This window comes from Notolabrus celidotus, chromosome 20 (assembly GCF_009762535.1).
Source record: "Notolabrus celidotus isolate fNotCel1 chromosome 20, fNotCel1.pri, whole genome shotgun sequence".
NCBI classification, from domain to species: Eukaryota; Metazoa; Chordata; class Actinopteri; order Labriformes; family Labridae; genus Notolabrus; species Notolabrus celidotus.
The window spans coordinates 15,210,118-15,231,626 of record NC_048291.1 but is presented as its reverse complement, the minus strand read 5'-3'; the positions used below and the strand labels follow the sequence as shown (position 1 = coordinate 15,231,626).

The following is a 21,509-nucleotide window of genomic DNA, read 5'->3' as shown; positions in this document are numbered from 1 at the left end:
CTGTGTAAAGTTAATTCTGTCAGTCCAGCTCTTTATAATTCCCAACATTACTCTGTGTTTTTGTCAAGTAGACCAGAAATAAGTGAACTTTCTAAAACAGCACAAATACATCATCAAATTATACTTTAACACAAACTTTTTATATGTACATGCATTTTAATCTAATAAGCCTTTAATATGTTTTGTATTAGTTCCTAAATGCATCACAAACACAATAACTGTTATGGTTGTTTGTTTGATTTTAAGACTTTTATATCTTTATGAAAGACACAAAATGATGAATCCCTCTGCAATGTCTCTAAGCTCTGGTTACATAACCTATTATTGCTTCTATTTACACAGAGCCCTCTTAATAGAAGGTTTATGCAGACTTTGTTTACAGATGACTTTTATGTGAGTTGGCAGCAGAGTTGCGATGTTTAAGACATCACTGTTCCTCGAATACATACCTGCTCCACAAGCAGTGTTGTGTTATGTTATTGTAAAATAATGAAGTATTCATATGTTTAGTATGTATGATTAATTTTTACTAAAATTGCATTGTATCTTTCATACCTGTTTTAAGACACTGCCCTCATTATTTTAGATATAAATAGTATATCACCCTGTTTTCCCCATTACAATTGTACAGTAAACAGCACAGGCTGCCTTACTGTATTCACAGCATTACGCCACCAACATTGATATAGGCCTCCTTAGGTCATGTATGAGTCACTACCTGGCACTTAGAACACTGGTACCCATTGTCGCTTTGGTGCTGTTATGCTCTGTAAAGTGTTATTGTGTGGCTCTGTCCACTGCTGTAAGGGACAGAAGGAGAGAAAACCAATAGAGCCCTGTGTCCCTTCACAATTGTGATTTATATATAATTGAGTGAAGTCCATAGCAGATTGAAGCAAATGCCAATGTTCTACACAGATATCTAGTTTGAGGCTTTAAGCCACTTATATTGTTCTATATCACCCCACAGATGAGCATTTGATTGAAAATTAAGATAATGGGGATTTGAACAATGTCTCATGAATAATCATGATTCCACTGTAGTCTGTAACATCCCACATTACATGCTTATACACAGATACACTGACAGAGTGCCACGCTCACACACAATATGAACTCAAACATTCTGTGAGTGTTAACGTTTTATTTCAAAGTTAGCATTTTATAAAAGGATGGGATTTAATTTTTCAATTCAATTTTAATTTTGTGATTCTGACAAAGAGAAGCTTAAAGATTACTAGTGCAAAGAGAGTCTGTTTGCTACTCTCTGTAAGTTGGAGGAATAGAAAGATTACTAGGCTGTGAAAGATGGTGTTTTTTTTGTCTCTGATATCGGGTAGCTGAGATGGGGGAAAGGAGATGTCAGAAAAGAAAGGGAGGACATCTACATCTCTCTCACACTCTCTCACGCAAACGCACACACACACATGCACTCACACACACAGCAAATGTACACACATCCCCATTGTTCTATTGTTCTTCTCTGCCCAGCTGAACTGCTGGTAGTATTTACATAAATGAGCAAAACAAAGATCTTTCAAATACTATAGGGGCTGTGAGGCCTATATATCAAACACATTGTATTGTGATAGGCTTTTTTAAATATGGTATGGTAAAGATGTGAGCACACAACACTCCCCTCAGAGGTGGATTTTGAGGACACTTTATTGTATTTTTCACTGACAGACAGAGGAAAAAGGTTACTGAAGGACATCGGGTATGAAATCTTGAAATGAGTCCCATTTTCACCAAACAGCTTCCGGCTGCTTTCCAGAGAAACAAAACAAACTAGACTAACATTAAATATAAAATAATTACAGGAAGCAAAATTGAAAGAGATATCAGGGGCATGTTTTGGGGACCTGAAGGCATTCAGACATTTTGGGAGCTCAAACATAACCTTTGACCTGTGAGGCAGGTGCCCTGCGAGGACTACTTTCTCCACTGCTGAAGGTAGGAGAACCTGGCATGCCAGGGGGACTCGACCCGGCGTAGAGCAGAGATCCCCCGATGAGGAGTAAAGCCGATGCCCCCCAGCCGATGTAAAGAGCAGGGCCAAGCTCTCGCTTGTGTGGGGCTGCCACATGCGGATCGTAGAAATCCCTGATGATGGAGTGGGCCGTCCAGCAGATGGGCACAAGGTAGAGGAACCCTGCGATGGCAAAAAGGGCACCAGAGATGCGAGCAATGCGGGCCTTGAGGCTGTTTACACCGATACACTTGGTACACTTGACTCCTACAACCCCCAGAGCAAGAGCCAGACCACACATCAGGATGGAGAGCACCGTGAGGCCTCGGGCAGCCTGCATGTCACTGGGTAGAGCCAGCAAGCTGTCATACACCTTACACTGGATCTGACCTGTGCTCTGAACGATGCAATTCATCCACAGGCCTTCCCAGATGATCTGAGCTGTCACTATGTTGTTGCCGATGAAGGCAGTGACTCGCCACAGGGGGATGGCACAGACTATCAACCCACTTACCCAGCCCACGATGGACATAATTAGGCCCAGTAGCTGCATACCTGTGGTTGCCATGGTGAAAGATGTTGTTGGAATCAGCTGTTAGAATTTGTCTTGGTTTTATTTCAGTCTTTGTTTGTTGCAGTGGGCCCACTTTTAGTCCAACAAAGAAATGTGACAGTCTAAAGAATTGAAAGAATTTTGCTCCACTGCTGGATCCTCAGTGCTTTGGCAGTCGTTGAGCTGAGCGTGGTTCGACCAGGACAGGTATCCTTAAATGACAAAAAGTAGAACAAATTATATTGTTTTATTCATATTGTGTTTTATCCAACTGTAAAATTCAGCAGTACACAAATATTTACAACTCCCCACCACTCATAACAATAAGCACTACATTAGTGGAGTGGAAAAGGCTATTGAAGCATGTATTTATCATAATTATTTTCAAACAGGCTTTGGAGGCCCATGTTTAGTGGATTCCAGTCAGAAGTGCAGAGAATAGCCGTCTTTGACACAGCTGTGGGTGTCTTGCTACGCCTTGCTGGGTGAGTGGATTATCTTGGAAAAAACATGAGGAGACTGTGAACACAAGCATCTTTCATGAAGCTCTGTAGAGTGGGCCAGGAGGACCTATATGTCATCTATTTATCCCAGCTCTCAGAATCCACATTTATTATCGATTCTATGTATCAACCTCCAACCTGAACCATCAGTCCAAGGGTTTCCTTCGCAACAGTATGGATTCAATGTCTTTGGACCTCTTTTAGGTAGACATGTATCAAATCCATTCCCTACTAAGGGGATGATATCAGATAGAAAAAGATCATCATACAAGTAAATTTGTTGTGTAGCATATAAATCCTCAAATCAAGAAACATGTTCTCAAACTGCTGCAAAATGTGTGTGTGTGCATTTATATAATAATCTAATTCCCCTGAATTCCTCCTAAAGATCTTGAAAACCCCTGAAACCCACTCAAGGAGCCGAGGCCTTCTTAATGGCACAGAAGTGGAACCTTCGTCTATGAAGTGTGGAACTGTGGGTGAGTGGCTTTGCCCACATTCAAGGACATTAATGCAAACATTTCAGTGGTCTAAGAGCCCTTTCATACACCTACTTCCAACTTCAAGACTATTAAAGTGATATTTAATTGTGATTTAGTTAAAAACATTCAACAATAGCTTTCCTTACCCCTGGCCAAACTTCCAACAAGTGTATTAGTTGTTGTATCAGTTTGAAATTAAGAAATTTGACGGTTGCAGAGATAGTGCTGATGCAGGATATCTACCTCAAATGTTGTACTCTCACTGCTCCCCTTGGTCCAAAGGTTGGTGTCACCGCTCCTCTGCTGGTGTAGATCAGTTGGGATGCCCAGTATTGTGAATGACAGTCCTGAGAGTCACTGCAGTCCTCAGGAGGGGAGGCTCTATCTCAGAGGTCAGGTGAACTGAAGCTGAGAGAGGGTCGAGCAGCTTCGACACCCAGGACTGCACTGGAGATGGGGCTGCCCTCCAAGATGCCAGCGCAAGTCTGTGTGGCAGTGGGCAGAAGCATGCGCTTGTGTGCACGGCAGCGTCAGTGTGTGAATGAGTGAATGTGTTTGAGTGTGTCTCCCAGTGCCTGGTGTGCGAGCACAATGCCCCGCTGTTTTGCTGTGCCCTCCCTCACTGCTCCTCGTCAACCTCTGTCCCAGCCCTGCATCCCCTCACATCCATCCGACCCAGGCAGCCATTTTCTCCTCTTTTTTGACTTTGACTCACTTGTTCATTTATGAGAGCTTTCGCTTTTCTTCCACCCTCGTCTTGCCTTTTCAATCTGTTTATGGCTTTCATTGAAGTTTTCGAGTGTAAGGAGTCAGTCCTTGTGCAGTCTCTTGTTCACTGTTCTGACTGAGAAAATGAGGTCTATTGGATATTTTTGTATGGATTCATAAATACATAAATATATTTCACATACTAGATTGATACTGAAAAGATGATCAAAAGCACTACAACTTGATTAATACTGCAGATTGATAAATTATTCAGTATGTATGGTGTTTAGATGCTGCAGAAACTTGAACAGATTGTTAGGGGTAAGGCATTTTTGCTTCCATGCAGGCGTCCAGGACTGAAAAAAGGATGAAGCCTGTCAGTAAATGTATCAGTGAAGGTGTGAAGGTGGACTCCAGATTCAGCACAGAAGAAAGACACGCGGCCCTCTGTATAGTCCACAAACACGCCCACTGTTTTGGGTCTCTGCTCCAGGGCCACCGGGGTCACAGGAGAGGTGTTAGCAATGTACTGGCCTCCAGGCTTCAAGCCTAAAGTCCAGAAACCATTAGCAGGGCAGACAGTAAACTTGCCTTTCCTGTTTATGGACTGTCTAACCACACCCAGAGTCCACTCGATCTTCTCCCCGACCTCCACCTCCCAGTAGCACCTCCCACTGCTGACACTCTCTTTGGCCAGCACGTTTGCAACACGGTCGAAGCGCTTGGGGTGATCAGATACTTCCTGCATCTTGTCTGTTTGTCTCACCTGTTTTCTGTCATCTGAGACGGAGAGAGAGGGGTGGGCTGTCTTAGCACTCAGATTGACATCCGCTGAGAAAGAGGGAGGAGAAAAGTTAAGAAATGGGTCAAAGAGCTTAGATACCTTTAAAACTAAGGAACTGCAAAAATATATATGAGTAGGGAGGGGGATTACATCCTATAGTTCCCTTTTTTAAAGGCAAGACCCTCCTTAGCAGTGTCACCACTGACTGAAACCAAAATGGAACACCCTCCTCAAATATCATAGATTCTCAAAAGCTTGGGGTTGGTCCCAAAAATGTTTGTTTGGCCTAGTTTATAAACTTTGTTACAATGCAAAAAATGTGACATTTAATATATCTTTTGTGAAATAAGTGAAGAAGGAAAAACCAAACCCCCCTTTTAAATATATGAACCCTTGTATCATTAAGAAGGAAACAATCCAGTCTCCTGTTAGATCAAAAGTTTGACTCCACTTCAGTTAAGTCACTTTATGTCACCTTACTTTTTTTTTTCTTTTAATTACAGCACATTAACTGAAACCACGCCCCTCTGTGGAACCTCACCCAGTAACCTTGGTACCTTTAACGAAACCAAACTGCATCTCACAACCTCACAATCATTTCCAAATAGCTAAGTTTGATACACGAATGCACCATCTGCACACTGGTGGGTAATGTCGCCCTCTCTCAAGCATGGTGGTGACTGATAATGGGATGTTTTTTCATCTACCACATGATGACATTTTTAAGAAACACTGTTCTCTAATCTTTTAATAACTCTTCCAAACACAAAAATAGAGTAAACAAAATCCCCCCTGTTCTGGCCGCTCCTCCCCAAGAAAATAATTTCTGTACAGTCCCTTTTTTTGTTTCAGAGTAGTCAAAAGCTTACCTGTGTATTTCTCTATTCTCTTCAGTTCTGTCAAAGAAGAATCATGGTAGAAATACATGTCACTGATATGAATCCATAGTTTTTATTCACAATACAAGATAACATTTGGATTTCTTACCAGATTTGGAGAGCCTGTTGACTTCTACCTTCATCATTTCCATCACGTCTGACAGAGCTCGCCTGGTGACCCCAACACAAGGGTCTGATTCTATGGTAACCTTAGACCAGTCCTTCATCTCAGAGGGGCACAGGTTGGAAACGATGTTCTGCCAGACATGAACAGAGACATTTCATCACTGGGCGCCTTGTGTCGAGTCTTCACCATCCTTTATCATCATCATCATCATCATCATCTTTATTGTGTGTGCTGAAGTTAGAGGTGTTTACCACTGTAACTTGCTTCACGTCTTCACTTTGGTCATCATTCACAGGAATCTGAGGCTCAGGTTCAGGGCTCTCTTTCTTCAGCAACTGGATCTCCTGCTTCAGCTCCTCCACAAGCGTCTCTACTCTCCTCTCCTCCTCTCTCTGTTTGTCCTCTATTGCTCCAACCAGTGCTTTGTGACTCTTCTCCATCTCACATACGAGAGCAGAGAAGACCTTCTGACTCTCTCGCACTTCTCTGAGGTAAGAGTTCTGGAGGACAACATCATACATCAACATTCAAGGTTTCACATTCATTTATTAACACATATCTAAATGCTGCACTTTTTAACTAACCTTTTGGAGCTGGATGGAGTATTTTAACCGTTCTATCTTCTGCAGCCGTTCTTGAATCATTTGCTCAACATCTATAACCTGCAAAATCGACACAAGCGCTCACACGTTTGCAAAACTGATCACATTTCAGATAATGACAATCAAATAAGTGACAAAAGTACCTTTTCCTCTTCAGGTGGGTCCTCTGGACGATTCTTCTTGTAGTTGTCGGAGATGTCTGCCAGTACGTGGTTGATGCTGAGGTCAGGCCTGTCAGCAAACACTCTCCTACAGTGGGGACAGTATCGGTTCTGGTGTCGTGCCCAGTAGTTGCTGAGACAGGACAGGCAGAAGCTGTGTCCACATGGAGTGGTCACAGGGTTTGTGAAGATGTCTTTGCACAAGGAGCACAGGAAGATCTTCTCAGAGAGCAGGCTGATGGTAGAGGCCATTTTCTGAAAACCAGGAAGTGAAACCAAAGTTGGAAAAGAGTTTGTTTTGGTTTATTATTTCTTTATTTATATTACTAACACAGCTGTTGCTAATTCTAAGGAAAGGCTTTATGGTGACATTTTTGTAGATTTTGGCAAACAGAAAAATATTAATATATGATTTATATGTGAGTTATGAATGAAGTAATTTGTTTTTTGTTTTGTTTTTGTGCAAGGAAAGTGCTGTCCAGTAACAAAAACTAAACCGTGACAAGGTAATCCAGGGAGATGATGAACAATGACTAAAGGTACAAAAACTATAGAAACAACAGCAACAATGTTCCAACTGCATGGCACCAGGGTAAATGAGGGTGTTGGGTTTGTACTGGACAGATAATTGAGACAGGGGTATTATCCATCAAATTATTTTATACACATCACTTTAGTCCTCATAAAACCTTTTTAGTTCAAAGTAATAAAGAAGTAACTGAATGAACTTGATCTAGACTCCAGAAGTACTGAGTTGACACAAAACTAAGATAGTTGCAGCGTTTTCTTTTCAGGTGGGACTAATCTTTAACTAGTTTATAGAACTACATTATATAAAGATCTGCAGACCAGGGATTCCTGTGGACCAGCCCCATATAAAGTGTCACACCAATAAGGGAAAAGGCCAGACGCTTAACTGAGTTTGAGGAAAACCCAATTCTGATACATTTACATGTAGGGAGAAATGTCCCTTCCGTTGGAATAGTGAGGAGAAGCCCTGACAACAAACCTTTTAAGAGGTCGGAAGTCCTCACATGATCTGCAAACTCATGCATAATTGCATGGGTGGCAAACTGCTTTACTGCATTTAAATGACGTGTATCTCTAAAGCTAACTTGCAAAAGCAAGATAATTTCAACATTTTCTACTTCTGAAGGTAAATCCTTGAAGATGAGACCTCCATAAGTTATTAGATATGTGAATAGACAACAAACTTGTATTTAATGTAGATATTACCAATCTAGTTACACAACTCAAAGTGATATATAAGGGGCTGTAGAGGGTATAATTCACTCTGGCACTCTAACACATTCCCTGTTCCCATACATATATTTGTCCTCAACATACAGTATATTCTTTTATACACATAACATACATTAGAAAGAAATATGTATGTTTGTGAGAGGAGAATATGTGTGTGAGCAGAATATATGTACATGGGAGAATGATTTACTTATTATAGTGAAGACTGGCTTTTATTTTAGAAATCAATCCTACTTACTTCTTGTGCTAAGAAAAACTTGTGGAGGTTACATTTCCGTCTGTGATTGGTTATAAGGACATACTGTATATGCGTGCCTCCTTAACCACTTTATGGACCCATCATGCATCTATACTTCTTACTAATGCAAATCCCTCACTCCCCATTGCATTCTTTGGGGTTTGGTGAGTTGGACATCACGAGACAACAGCAATGCTATTCTTTTATTTATAAAGCAATACAGGGAAAACTACCTATTCTATTTCAGCTCCACTTTATACCCAGTGTGTACAGTGTAAAGTGTAAAGTGTACCCTGAGTTTTGACAGATTCTGAGTCTCTCGTGTCAGGAATGATTGGTCTAATCTTGATTGATATGCCAACCTTTGATAAGCTTATCAATACCAAATTCCATTCATATAATAAAAAGATATCCAATCAATTTTTCAAATTTTTTGGGAGCATTTCACCTTTGAAACTTATGAAAGTTGACGTATAAAATAGAGAAAATTAAGAAATCATAATGCAAAGTAAAAGTACCTTAAACTGTACTTAAAAACATCAGCTTCTTTCTCAAGTCTTTCCCAATAATATCTCATGACATTATCTTAATCTGTAGTTACTTGCATTTGTCACCTGAAATAAAAATACTTTCTGCTGAGTTTATAGCAATGTGACTCTCAGGGACAACATGTTCTTAAGCAGAAAGACATTCCTCTCATATTATGCAATGACTCACACACAAAGGACCGGATCCGTGTTTCTTTTATGATCTAAAGAAAAAAACCATCTGATCCTGTGGTGAAGCTCCCCACAATGAAGTGCTGCCCTTAGATTAAAGTCACCCACAATGTTGTCTTAGTCACACATACATCTGAGGTAGAAGGAATTTCTTTGTGATTGAGAAACCATTAGAAAACAGAGGATGGAAGCCAGCTATACATGCGATGTCAAGTATGTAGTCAAACAGGTAATGACTAAATAGCTACATCACCAGGCAACAACTTTAGAACTCATAAGTTTGACTTTACTGTGATTTGTCCTGACTACTTGTACTCTGACTTTCATGTGAGAAACACTTGGATTATGCAACATGATCATTATGATTAACAGGTCTGATTCCTGTCTGTGAAAGCAAGAAGTTTTCTAAAAATGAAACAGAAACTGCTGTAAAAACACTGGACTGACTCAAGTGTTCACTTCTTACCTCTCTCAGCTGACGACAGGCCGCCTTTTTAGGTCCAGATAACACTAAGTCAGTCTGTACGGCTTCTACTCACAGCTTCAGGCAAATAACTCATAGATGTTGCAAGGTGGTGTTCACTCAGCAGGTGCACTAAGGTGTAGCTGTGTGTGAAAGGGGCTGAGCTTTAAACAATAGTCTCTCAGCTGAGACTCCACCCTGCTTGTTATCGAGCTTCACTTCAACTTACCTACAACCTGGCACCAGAAACACTGAGGGGTGTATAAAATGTAGCAGTTATATAACAACAAACTCACATGTGCCTCCATGAATCATAAATACATTTATTTAAATACAGATTGGTTTAAGTCAGGCAGTAGATTCACTTTTCGTCATTTGTGATTCCCTTACGCTTCCATAGCTGTTACGAAGTTAAGATAAAGTTTGCTCAACCTAAAATTAATTGAAATGAATCTTTATCTAATTTGGTACAAGGATAGCTACATAGAAAATAGTTAGAGAGACCACATGATGTTCAGGTTTTTCTTCCTTCCGTTCATTACTCAAGACCATGCTTTCAAGGACGCGCAGACGCAAAGAAGCGATTGATGAAGATGGAGTTTGAAGTTAGTCTGCAGGAGGAGCCACTCTATCCTCTATGTGCTTTATAGCCACATGGGCTGTTCCTCCTGCTGATGCCACCCACGTACCACCTATGATCCCATACAGAACCATCCCCCCAGGCCCCTCAATGGACCCCACTAGTGCACCCATAATAGCTCCAATGGCAAATCCTATCCCAGTCCTCTGGCCAGGGAAGTTCGGAGCCACCCGTTGTCCATCTCTGCCTTGGCTCTGATCTCAGCGCCCACATTGCTGCTGTATACATCCTTGTCCTCCTCGATGTGTTTCTCCAGCTCAGTCCATGCTTCTCTATCTCCGCGGACCTCTTCCTTCTGAGCCTCTTCTCCTCCTTCTTCACAAAGTCCTCCGCCTTCTGGAAGGTACTGCTGGAGAAGTATCCCCCTCCTAAAGATGCCACCATGCGCTCGATCTTCTGCAGCAGCTCTCTGTCTCGGCTACGATCCCTCCAGTTCTTACTGAAAACATGAAAGCGCCCGTTGTACTTCTCGATCAGCTCCCTCAGGTACCAGTCAGTCTTCTGAACCTTCTTTTCCAGGGCGGCTCCCTCCAGGTTTCCATCATAGGCAAGAAGGACCATGCAGCGCCTCATACAGTGTCTTCCAAAGCGTTTCCTCAACAATTTTGGGGCTCTCATGTCATTCAGGGAGATATCCTCCATGTCAAAGGCAACAAGAAAGGCATGAGGACCAGGGATACACAAGCACTTAGACCTTCTCAGCTCCCTCTTCCTCTTGGGTCCAGATATATCCTTGTCATAAATGTTTGGTCCATTGATCACGGCAATTCTTCTACCAGCCAGTTCTCCAATATTCTTCCTGCTGTCAGAAATGCAAGTGGTATCTTTTGGAAACTCCTCCCTTCCCAGTATGGCATTTGTTAGGAGAAACTGTGGAGGTCCACTGCTACCAACAATCATAAGCCTCAATTCTGTGGAAGATCCTGTAAAAAATGTAGAGTTCAGTTTGACAAACGCATAGCAGCTTGGGAATATAAAAAGTTAAGCGCATTTTTCAAACTCATTGTTGTATTTCTTCTTTCTTCTCCTGCTGTACAGTCTTCAGATCTTAAGTGCATCACATTTACATGTAGCTATAAGTGAGTTACAACATTAAGTTAAAATGCATTCATTATTGTTGGGTTGTAACAGTAGACCAGTATTGCTAACTAAATGCAATTTCTGAAGAAACCCTGACCCTGTAAATACTACATGGATAGCTTATGCTAAACTGCTAATGCTGGTTTGAAAGATTTAAACATGCAAACTTAATGTATGAAAGATTTTGAATATACTTGAATATACTGGTAAAGCTGACCGCCAAACTGCTCATGCTAAGTGATGAAAACAATGAAAAGTTATGTAGAAGACTACACTAATGTAAAACTATGCTAGGCCTATTTTAGCTGCTCAGGGCTGCTGTAGCATGTAAGCTAAAATGTGCCAATTTTTCTTTGACCTTAGCTTAAAGTTAAGCTGTGCAATGATGTCATATTTCTGGTATATCACAGTAGTTTAGTTAGCTTACCTTTCTTCCTTTTATCCATTTGCCAAATTTACAGCACCAATTAAGTCTTTTGTTTAGGGTTGTAAAGAAGTTCTTGAATTCTTGGCTTCTCAGTGGACTGAACTCATCACTGTAACTGTTCCATTCATTATATGAAAACAACATCCCCATCCCTTTTTTAATCTATCTCCCTCCCTCCCTCTCTCTCTCTCTCTCTCCCTCCCTCCCTGTATCTCTCTCTCTCTCTCTCTCTCTCTCTCTCTCCTCTCTCTGATGCATGAGGTAACAGATTTAATGTTAAGTGGAAAATATCCTGTGGGTGTGAAGCCGCCAGTCAGCAAAAACGTCAAAGTTAGTGACTTTTCTTTATGAAATTACTCCTTAATTGCTGTGGTGTGTACTTAAGTTCATGATTAATTAAATCATATGATGAAAAATGACAGGATGAGAGGATATCATATTTTTGCAGAGGATGTTGACTGGATCATTACTTGTCTAAATAATGATGCACAAATCGTAAAACATGTCTATATTTCTAATCACAAAATATTCTACCATGTTAATTAGTCATCAGATCAGCTGATTAGAAGTATTTCTTTTTAAATGATAAGTTACTTATTGTTATTTTTTGTCCTCCCACCGAGCTACATTGGTTCTTAGAGCCAGTTTGTAATAAATACTGCATAATGAACAGTGTTGATTTGGTAAGCATCAAGAGTGGGTTTTTGAAGGTGACCTTAGGTTACCTCACTGACAGCTGACCAGACTGTTTTTCCTAGGATCAGGGAAATCAATAGCTCATTAAATTAGTTTGATGTTGTGTGGGTAGAGCACACATTTATATTCAAAAATTAGACTGCTGTCTTTATGTGCTGACAACAAATGTCTGTGTTTACAACTGATTTGATCAGGCTCTTGCAAACAGGCCACATGATCAGCAGACATTGCATTTATCGTAACAGTCCTGCAATTAAATGTGTGTTCTCCAAGTTCAATATGTCAAAAGGCACCAAATGGAAGCGATCAAGCGCCTTGCATGCATGCACTATTTGACATTCACACACCTTGAAACACTGAAAACCACATTTGGAGAGGTTTTGGGAAAGTTTGGCGAACACAGATGCTTGATGGACCGCTTACAAACTGCCCTCTAAAACATTAGCTCTGTTGCACTTAATTATTACATTTGATTCACTTTTAGAACAATAATGTGAGCTTTAGAACTTTTATTTGGTTCAGTATGGGGAAAAAACAATTATGTCACACTATATCATTAGAATATGAATTACTTTCATTTAAAGGGCTTGTTCCTGGACCTGGTATGGTATGGTATAACTTCTGCTTCAGCGCCTGTAACTCACTGATTTTTTTACAGAGATTTCTGACTTTTTTTTTTTTACAAAGTATCCACATTTGTTAACTACAAGTGGAACTAAATTCAGCTTCTGATAATATTGTAGACCTTGTGAGTTGATGTCAAATACACAGTACTCCTTTGTTTTAACAAAGCGGCAATCATCAATGTTGAAATATAAAACCAGTGTGGAATTGTTAAAAGCTGTACTTCCTTATGTCTGACTCCAGAAGCCTCAGAAACCACATACACACTCATTTCAAAAAGTCAATCTTACAACAAATTAACTTGTTGACAACCTGGAACAAAACAATTTTGGTCGGAATATCTAATTTCTCAATCCGCACATACTGTTCAAGGTGATTCATTTTAAAACTCATACGTTTTGAAGATGTTAAAGTTGCATACATAGGGATATGGCTACCTTGAATGACAGGCGGGCAAACTGTAGCTGTTAGTAAGGAGGCTAAAGGCCCTCCCCATCTCCTCCTCTTTGCCTCATGCTAGTTCAACAGTTAGTCAGGTTGGGTCACCATTTCAAATAAGGCATTCCCTATCAATAGGCTTCATAAAACCAATGGGTGACGTCACTGGAGTCTATGTCCACATTTTGTACAGTCATTGGTGACAACCAAAATCAATAATCGTTTTGGAGGAGCTCCGATGGAGGAGGGGAGGGGTTAGACGGAGTCATGAGGAAATGCTACATTCAAATTCATGCTAGTTTTCTGAGACTACCAGCCCCAGCTTTAATTTTGTTGTGAAAAATATATTTAGGTTACAATCGTTAAATCCAATGCTAAATCGAAATGTTAAATCGAAATGTTAAATAATTAAATATAATTTTGTGAAATATAAATCTAAATGTCATTATGTTAAATATAAACGTTAATATTAAACTAAACGGCACCCCCATACCACCCCCACCCGTCAGCCATTATTTAGCTAGCTGTATTAGCAAAGTTGTTTGAAATTAGCAAGAAACATGTCATGTCAACTCTTGCAACTCTCCATGTTACAACCATACCCAGTCTCCCCTATATTAGTTTGTATATATTTAGTGAGTCTTGAATAAAGATTTGGATCTTAAATTAAATTATTTCAGACTTTATCTTGTTTTCAATGTTTTCATAAGAACTAATTTCTTGGTATACAGTAGGCTAAATGTCAGTAACATTACATTTACCTGCAACATACATTTATCAATTTAAAGTCTACTTAACTGCGACACGTGATTTACATTATGCATGTGTTATGTGCTTGCAGTTTATTCTACGTAATATATTAAACACTATATGATACCTTTGGGATCTTCACTTGATAGGTCAGGGGGTCCTGCGGCCCAAAACCGGCCCGCCAGAGTCTCCAATCTGGCCCGCGGGATGACTCTTCAAAGTGAAGAAATTACAGAGAAGACCTTTAATGCAATTTTCACTTCATGATTCAATTAGCACTAAAGTTTATGTATATTTAAACTTTTCAAAGCAGGAGCTGCGGATCCACAATCTTTGAAAGGAGCCACATACCATGCACGTGCTTATACATGTGCATGCATCACAGGTGCACTCTGTCACTACTAGCACGACACCGCTGCAATCAACACTGTCCAGCAAGCAAACTGTTCATGCTCGAGCTGAGGGGTCCACAGTAGTCAAGTTTACCTTCTTCATTATTATAGTCTATCTGTTTTTCATTTCACTCTGTCAGGTGACTGGGAAACCTGTGTGCTTGGTGTGTTCGCAGCAGGTTTCAGTGCTTAAAGAATATAATATTTGGCCCCACTTTGAGACTCATCATGGCAAAAAATACAACAGCTGTACATTTACAGAATGTACTTGTACTTTTTTGCACTAAAATAAAGGTAAACATTTGTAGTTATCATTATTATAGGTTATTATGTTATGATTTTACTGCTCTGGCCCACTTCAGGTCAACTTGGGCTGTATGTGGCCCCTGAACTGCAATGAGTTTGACGCCCCGTGTTGAGCACAGTTGTTGATTAGTTTGTTGCTTTTGCGGCGCAGCGCCCCTGTGCGGTCAACTTTGAAACAAAAGAGGAACTCACATTTACGTATTTTCCTGGTTGTAGGACGTCACAGAATCCAGGAAGTAAATGATAAGGATGTAAACAAACTAAGGATGACTTTGCCTTTTGCCTTTATCTTTGAATTTAAGCTGTATATCGAGTATTGTGAGCTGACATGTTAAAATGATTACCCTGTGCGTTAGGTAAATTGTTTCAACCTTATGTGTATTGCTTTAATTAAACGTTTGGAACGGGGCCATTACTTCACGCTGCCTTGTCGTCATGGAAACTGTGATAGTCGTATTTTCATGATTGTATTATGAGGATGCTATAAAAAGACATGTCTCGTGCTCAAGTGAGGGGCAGCGTCATTCAGGGATTCAGACAGTAATCGTGTCGTCAGATAGAAACATTACAAAAATGATCAGACGCACGTTTCGACCAGCTGCACGTGCCGTTTCTCCCGGTCTGCGCTTCCTATCTGACACTACCGGAGGAGGAACAATTGAATTGAACCGTCAGGCTCTGCAGATCTCATCAAGCAGGCGTCTCTCTACGTACACGTGAGCCAGTGACCAATTTGACTGATTGAATATGTCTATGCAGAGATGTACATGTCTGCAAAAGCACATACATACACCCAGTGTTGTCCATGTCCAAAAAGTCTGTTCCAAAGTCACCCCTGCCTTCCTTTCACAGTGGCCTTACTGTCTCAGGAGGTGTTCCTACTGCAACTTCAACAAGTACATACCCAGAGAAAACAAAAATGATCTAATGACTGAGTGCCTTCAGAGAGAGACCGAAACACTGCTGCACCTTAGTAACGTGTCCTGGTATGATGATTGTCTGCACTTCCTTGTGAAATCACCCTGTATCATCCTCAGCCTCTACTTACCCTTCATTTTCCTTTCTCCATGCAGCATCTCCTCAGTATTTTTTGGTGGTGGGACTCCAAGCCTGGCTCACCCTTCAACCATCGCTGCAATCCTGGACACTGTTTCCAGACAGGTGAAACTCTCAGAGAGAGCTGAGGTCACACTTGAAGTTAACCCCACTCCTGAGGGGATGTCAAAGTTAGAGGACTATTGTCGTGCAGGGGTCAACCGTTTCTCCATTGGTGTCCAGGTGAATATTCAATCTTTAGAAAAATAGTTACAGAAGATTACATTATAAGTCATGTCGTATAGTTTAACAGTTAAGTCTTTCAGTCTCTACAGAATGAGGATTTGAAAATTCTAGGAAGAGACCACAGTTCGCAGCAGGCTTTAAAAACCATTGAGGAGGCCAGGAGGCTGTGCCCTGGGAGGGTGTCTGTGGATGTCATGTTTGGACGGCCCAAACAGACCATTGAATCCTGGGAGAATGAGTTGTCCGAGCTGCTTAAGGTGTGCGACGACCATGTGTCTCTGTACCAGCTGACCTTAGAGAGAGGCACCCAGCTGTTCAACAGGTACAACAAGGACAGGTGTCCGTGCCAGCTGATGATGTGACTGCAGAGATGTACCAGTGTGCCAGGAGGACCCTCCAACAGCATGGCTTTCTGCAGTATGAGGTGTCGAACTTTGCAAGACATGTAAGTGCTCTGCAGGCGGACACATCACTGATGGAGCTTCTCATGTTAGGAAACATTGAGGCTTTTGTAGACTACCTAAAGCAAGGATTAAAAATGCATTATACTCAAAAACACAGTAAGGAAAGAACTCAGTGTAGAAAATACTAAAATAGAGGTATAACAAATGTTCAGGCAAGTTGAATTAATTCAACAAGTTTTTATTATGTGAACCCTAAATATAATAAAGGATAAAAGTCTACGGTCGGGCTGGTAGCAGCAGCTAAATGCAAACGTCAGCATATTTAAATGACAATAGTTTTTTTTAAAATGTGTACAAATTCCTACAATTCATCCTTAAGGAGACGTTAGTATCCCTACTAAATTGAATTGAGTCCCATCTAACCTAATTTTGGCACTACAGGAAAAGTCAGACATCACCAAAGTCAGTAGCATATTATCTCGAGACTTAAATTATTTTAAAAAATCACGTGTTTCACTATACCTGAGTTGTTGAGATGTTTTATCTTGGACAAGGAGCAGTAAGACCCGATGGTCAACCTAATACATTATTATTACTGCCACACTAACCAGCTGGAGCATTTCCATTTCGGCTTGTTAGCATGCTGGAAAGTTTGCTTTTTTAGATCCCTTGTTGGCTTCTGCCTATATTCACAGGACAGTTGAAGAGACACAGAATATGTGTCGGCTGTGGCTCAGTGGTAGAGCGGTCACTCTCAATCAGAAAGTCAGGGGTTTTATCCCTGGTCCCACTGTCCACATACGGAAGTGTTCTTGGCAACACACTTAACCCCAAACTGCCTGGTGCAGTGCTATTGGTGTGTGAATGGGATTAGATGATACTGATGTGCTCTTTACATAGCAGCCTTTACCATCAGAGGTGTGAATGAATCAATGTGACATACATGTAAAAGCACTTTGAGTGGTCAGAAAACTAGAGAAAGGGCTGTACAAAAACAAAGTACACAGTCCAATACTTTTAAGAGAAAGTGGGGTCAAGTGAAGCCAATAACAAATATGACAAGCACTATGTGGGGCTCCTCTAGGGACTGAGCTAAATCAGCCCCCTGATAGCTGCATCTAATTACAAAAAAGCCACTGTAGCCAAGCATAGCCTTTTGAGTTGCTAAAATGATTTTGTAATACAAGGCAATTCAGTCCTTTAGCGTCGTTTCAGTTTCACATTTAATGTTGAAAAACACTGAAGATAGATCAGTAACAATCAGACAATGAGATGAAAACTAAAACACATAACACAGTGTTCTTAGGTAACAGAGTGGGTTGTAAAGTGGACAGTGCTTTAATACAGAAGATGTTTGCTGCTAATTATAGGTCTGAGTAATATTCCTGACTAATATTCAGCTTTTCTGTTTGTTTTTCTAAAAACTTGTCTCCATAACAAAGCAGACTCCTGCTCTATTTTCACCATATGGCTTCATCAACACTTCAAAGTAGGCAGTCACAACATCACAGTAATGCTTAATTTTTTCTGACACAGAATGCAGTGAGTCATCACAATCTGAGCTACTGGAAGGGGAGACAATACAGTGGAGTTGGCCCAGGTGATACTTACTTAAAATGAAAGCCGCTATAAATGAAAAGTGTACTGGTGAAAAAGTTTGTCACAACACTTTGATGTCTTGGCAGGGGCCCACGGGAGGTTTGTTCTTCCAGGAGAGGGAAATATCACACGGGAGGCCCGACCCAGACTCTGGAGCCTGACGTGTGGATGTGTGAAGTTCACAGAGGGGACATGGGACACGTAGGCGGATTCAGCTCAGCCATCTTGAACTGTGAGTTGTTGCTCTTTGGGCAATACTGTTTTCTTTCATATGAGCATATTTGGGTCAACTTCATGAGGGGGCAGCTGCTGTTTCAAGACATTTTCTGTCCATGTGAAATGTAGCAGTGATGCATCAGTCAATCAGCACAGTGAAATGTAACAGTGTGAGAAAGACAGCGTTAGAGGTTGCTGTACATGTGTTCGTCCTGTTAAACATTCTGTCCTTGTGAAAAGCGGTCATCAGTCCTGTCCGTTGTTATGATCAAAGTGTTGTCGTACTGAAGCTCTGGAATGACTGACAATGATGAAAGATATCTTTTCATTCACAGTTTGGAGGAGGTGTTAGTGATGGGAATGAGAATGAGGGAGGGTATTCATCACAAGGTGAAGCTCACACAATAATACATTTGAAATGAAATAAAACCACAGTTTGAATTCAGCACTGTTTCTGCATAACATTCTCTGTCAGGGAAGTTGAATCAGCATCCACTTAATTTAGCAAAATTATGATGATGTTGTGTGTTGTCATTTTCTGCTTGTTTAGCATTGGGGGAGTTGTTTAGGTCCTGAACTGGGTCTGTTTGAAATCTTCGGGTACATCCATCGAAGTCCAGGAGAATCTACAGAGTGAAAGCTTATTCTGATGAGAGGTGACTTATACTTCTTACTTTATAAAAAACTTTAATACAAAGTTGTTATTTTTTTGTTTGTTTTTGTTTATGAGTGAGGAGGGTGGGACTCATTTTACTTTCATGAGTGATTCTAATAGCTAATTTCCTCGACCAAATACGTCTTCATTAAAAAGAACCTGGATCTACACACCCGAGCTGAATCCAAAGAAATGCTCAAATCTCTTGAAAATTATCAGTGAATTATTATCAAAATAATTGTGATCACCTAATTGTTGCAACTGTGCACTTATGTCTTATATGACCTTATGACCTATATTTTCTATCTTCTGTTACCAGAGGTCTGCGTTGCTCCTGGGACGGAATGGCTTTACTGGACAGCATGCTGCCGGCTCTACTGGTGGAGCTGGAAAGACAAATTAGTCCAAGACTAGGAAGGACGATCACACAGGTGATCTAACAGAGAAAACCTCCATCACATGATGACAATAATGTTGTTAGAGCAAGATAACTCCTTAGAAATCTTAGTATTGTTAAGGCTGAAAGGACCTTGAATAGTGTAAAAACAGGCAGACTTTGTACACCCCACGTCCATCGCACAAGTATTTAATAAATATTTTGCTATTCCTTGTTACCTTCCTGCTAAGCTGTTCTGTACTCAAACCACCATACACTGATCAGTAAGTGTGCAATATCTTACCCTGGTTATTGAGAATCAAACCAGACACCTGTATATTTTATATCTGTATCCAACACATAATTTTAATCACCCCAGATGCTTCATGCCACTACGACTGGTACAAAACCTTTCACTAATGTCAAACCAAACTATCCCTCTCCTACTGCACTGCAGGAAATGTATCAAGATGACGTGAGTGCCTTTCAGTGTGTTTTTTGTTGACATCACACAGGATTTTTTGCTGTTCTTGCAAAAGAACACGTGCTGAGATTGAATAGAGCTTCATATCACTCCATATTTTATGCCACCGTGTACAGCACGCTGACTAACAGATGCCCTTCAGCATGTGATCCTCACAGGCACATCGTTTATTACAATATCACACGTGAAATTGGCCTAACACAATAACTGCGTGCATGGTATTATCACACCATTAGCCACTATAGATAGACTGCCATCTGAATGATAATTTCCTTGCTGCCCTGCTCATGATCAGACGGTGCAACCCTTAAAAAATTGGAGTACACTGTTATTGGGTTTGTACATTTTCACTGAGTTGTTTTTGAAGAATCTCTTTAGTGTAGCTGTTAAAAATGAGGAGGACATCCAGATGAATTACTGATTCACACTAAATATTAATTTAGGATTGAATGGAGCAAATCTCGAGAGGGGAATGTCCGTACACTCAACAAATTCAAGTAACTAAAGTCAAATTAAAGTCTCAGACTTTTGTAATTTTAGAAATGCAAGTTATACAGACATACTGATTTAAAATATTTAAAACTAATTTTGCTAAGGTTTTGTCACACCACAAGTCAAGTAATAGGAAAAAAAAAAAAAACTGCTTGAATTCCCTTTCTAGATTGTAGTTAAGACTTTTTCTCCCAGAGATAAGACATTCACAAAGACTCATCTAGCCACGTTCAGTTTAACTTCTCTTTTTAATCAATATTCATTATTTTTTGTATTTTTCACACATTTTTGCATGACTATTCGACAGAACAGTTGCGGAGAGATGAAAAATGTGGGGAGTAGAGAGTGGAGTATGACATGCAGCAAAGGCTCGTGGCTGGGAGTCAAAACCAGCAACTGCTGCAGGGAGGACCATGGCTCCTGGGCTTTGATTTAACCACTATGCCAGCACTGATGCTGCAGTTGTAGACAATTTGACTTGTTTTATCACAGACAGGTAATCCTTGTCTCATTCTTGTACACGGGGACCACTGAAGAGAGTCTTTCAATTCAGTATTTGCCAAAATCTCTGACACAGAGAGTAAAAGGTGTGAGCACTCATCATGAAGCTTTTTTAATTGGTTCTTGCAAACAGCCCTGTTTTTTCTTCACGGATCATGACATTCTGTCTGCTAACAGGCAGGAGAAAAATCTCACTGTGCTGATGAATTCATCCATTATTGCTTAAACCTGATTTCTGTTTCAATATAGACTGTCTTATTGCTGTGTTTGTAGGTTTAGCAGGGGAAATTGGAGAGAATGTAAAACTCTGTATGACCTCATCAACGTGAACAGTATGTTTTTCAATTACCAGCAATACGTTGAACAGACTGAATAAGTGTTTTTCCTCTCCATCAAACAGTTCTTTTCAGAAACCAAGGCCACTCGGAATACACAGCTCATATAACAGCCCCTGTGGTCAATCTGAAGAGTGAGTGGGCTGAAGTGCAGAGTACGGTAAAGAAAGGTGTTTTACTAGTGCTACAGGATATAAATAGAACTTCAGCTGAGCTGCAGAGCAGTTAAGTCAGAGCGGAGTGTGGGCTCTCTCCATGGTGCTGATTTCACTGAGTTCAGTGTGCCTCTCACCTCCTCCTCATTAAAAAACGATGCTCTTCCTCTTTGTTTCCTGCTAACACCATGGTGATACATGAGTGTGT

The 21,509-nt window shown here is 40.6% G+C and overlaps 4 protein-coding genes and 1 long non-coding RNA gene across 6 annotated transcripts; 2 read left to right on the top strand and 3 right to left on the bottom strand.

The window, feature by feature from the left end:
* Window positions 1-1,647: 1,647 nt before the first annotated feature.
* cldnk (claudin k) lies at window positions 1,648-3,996 on the bottom strand. Its single transcript, XM_034710756.1, has 2 exons — window positions 3,751-3,996; window positions 1,648-2,734 (listed from the first exon to the last, which is right to left on the bottom strand). Exon 2 carries the CDS (start codon window positions 2,535-2,537, stop codon window positions 1,890-1,892), a length of 648 nt encoding a protein of 215 aa, XP_034566647.1. The 5' UTR covers window positions 2,538-2,734; window positions 3,751-3,996; the 3' UTR covers window positions 1,648-1,889.
* Window positions 2,911-4,421, top strand: LOC117831870. Its single transcript, XR_004635100.1, has 3 exons — window positions 2,911-3,007; window positions 3,414-3,504; window positions 3,790-4,421. It is a non-coding gene; the product is annotated as an uncharacterized LOC117831870 (long non-coding RNA).
* Window positions 4,422-4,472: 51 nt separating this feature from the next.
* On the bottom strand, window positions 4,473-16,000 carry btr02 (bloodthirsty-related gene family, member 2). 2 transcript variants are annotated; one of them, XM_034710753.1, is made up of 8 exons: window positions 15,852-16,000; window positions 14,233-14,318; window positions 6,750-7,022; window positions 6,589-6,666; window positions 6,256-6,504; window positions 5,987-6,134; window positions 5,869-5,895; window positions 4,473-5,046 (listed from the first exon to the last, which is right to left on the bottom strand). In XM_034710753.1, exons 1-8 carry the CDS (start codon window positions 15,877-15,879, stop codon window positions 4,502-4,504), a joined length of 1,434 nt encoding a protein of 477 aa, XP_034566644.1. In that variant the 5' UTR covers window positions 15,880-16,000; the 3' UTR covers window positions 4,473-4,501. The 2 variants fall into 2 exon arrangements, with proteins under 2 accessions (XP_034566644.1, XP_034566645.1); XM_034710754.1 differs by lacking the exon at window positions 15,852-16,000 and adding an exon at window positions 14,996-15,244.
* On the bottom strand, window positions 9,758-11,703 carry LOC117831866 (GTPase IMAP family member 1). Its single transcript, XM_034710755.1, has 2 exons — window positions 11,598-11,703; window positions 9,758-11,013 (listed from the first exon to the last, which is right to left on the bottom strand). Exons 1-2 carry the CDS (start codon window positions 11,614-11,616, stop codon window positions 10,178-10,180), a joined length of 855 nt encoding a protein of 284 aa, XP_034566646.1. The 5' UTR covers window positions 11,617-11,703; the 3' UTR covers window positions 9,758-10,177.
* Window positions 14,990-21,485, top strand: rsad1 (radical S-adenosyl methionine domain containing 1). The gene is given in 15 exon segments (XM_034710757.1): window positions 14,990-15,464; window positions 15,467-15,519; window positions 15,656-15,789; window positions 15,877-16,081; window positions 16,165-16,399; window positions 16,402-16,529; window positions 18,025-18,088; window positions 18,174-18,224; window positions 18,227-18,265; window positions 18,268-18,319; window positions 18,639-18,693; window positions 18,854-18,901; window positions 18,903-18,958; window positions 19,275-19,389; window positions 21,222-21,485. Coding segments are annotated over 15 exon segments (1,386 nt in total). The 5' UTR covers window positions 14,990-15,376; the 3' UTR covers window positions 21,285-21,485.
* Window positions 21,486-21,509: the final 24 nt, after the last annotated feature.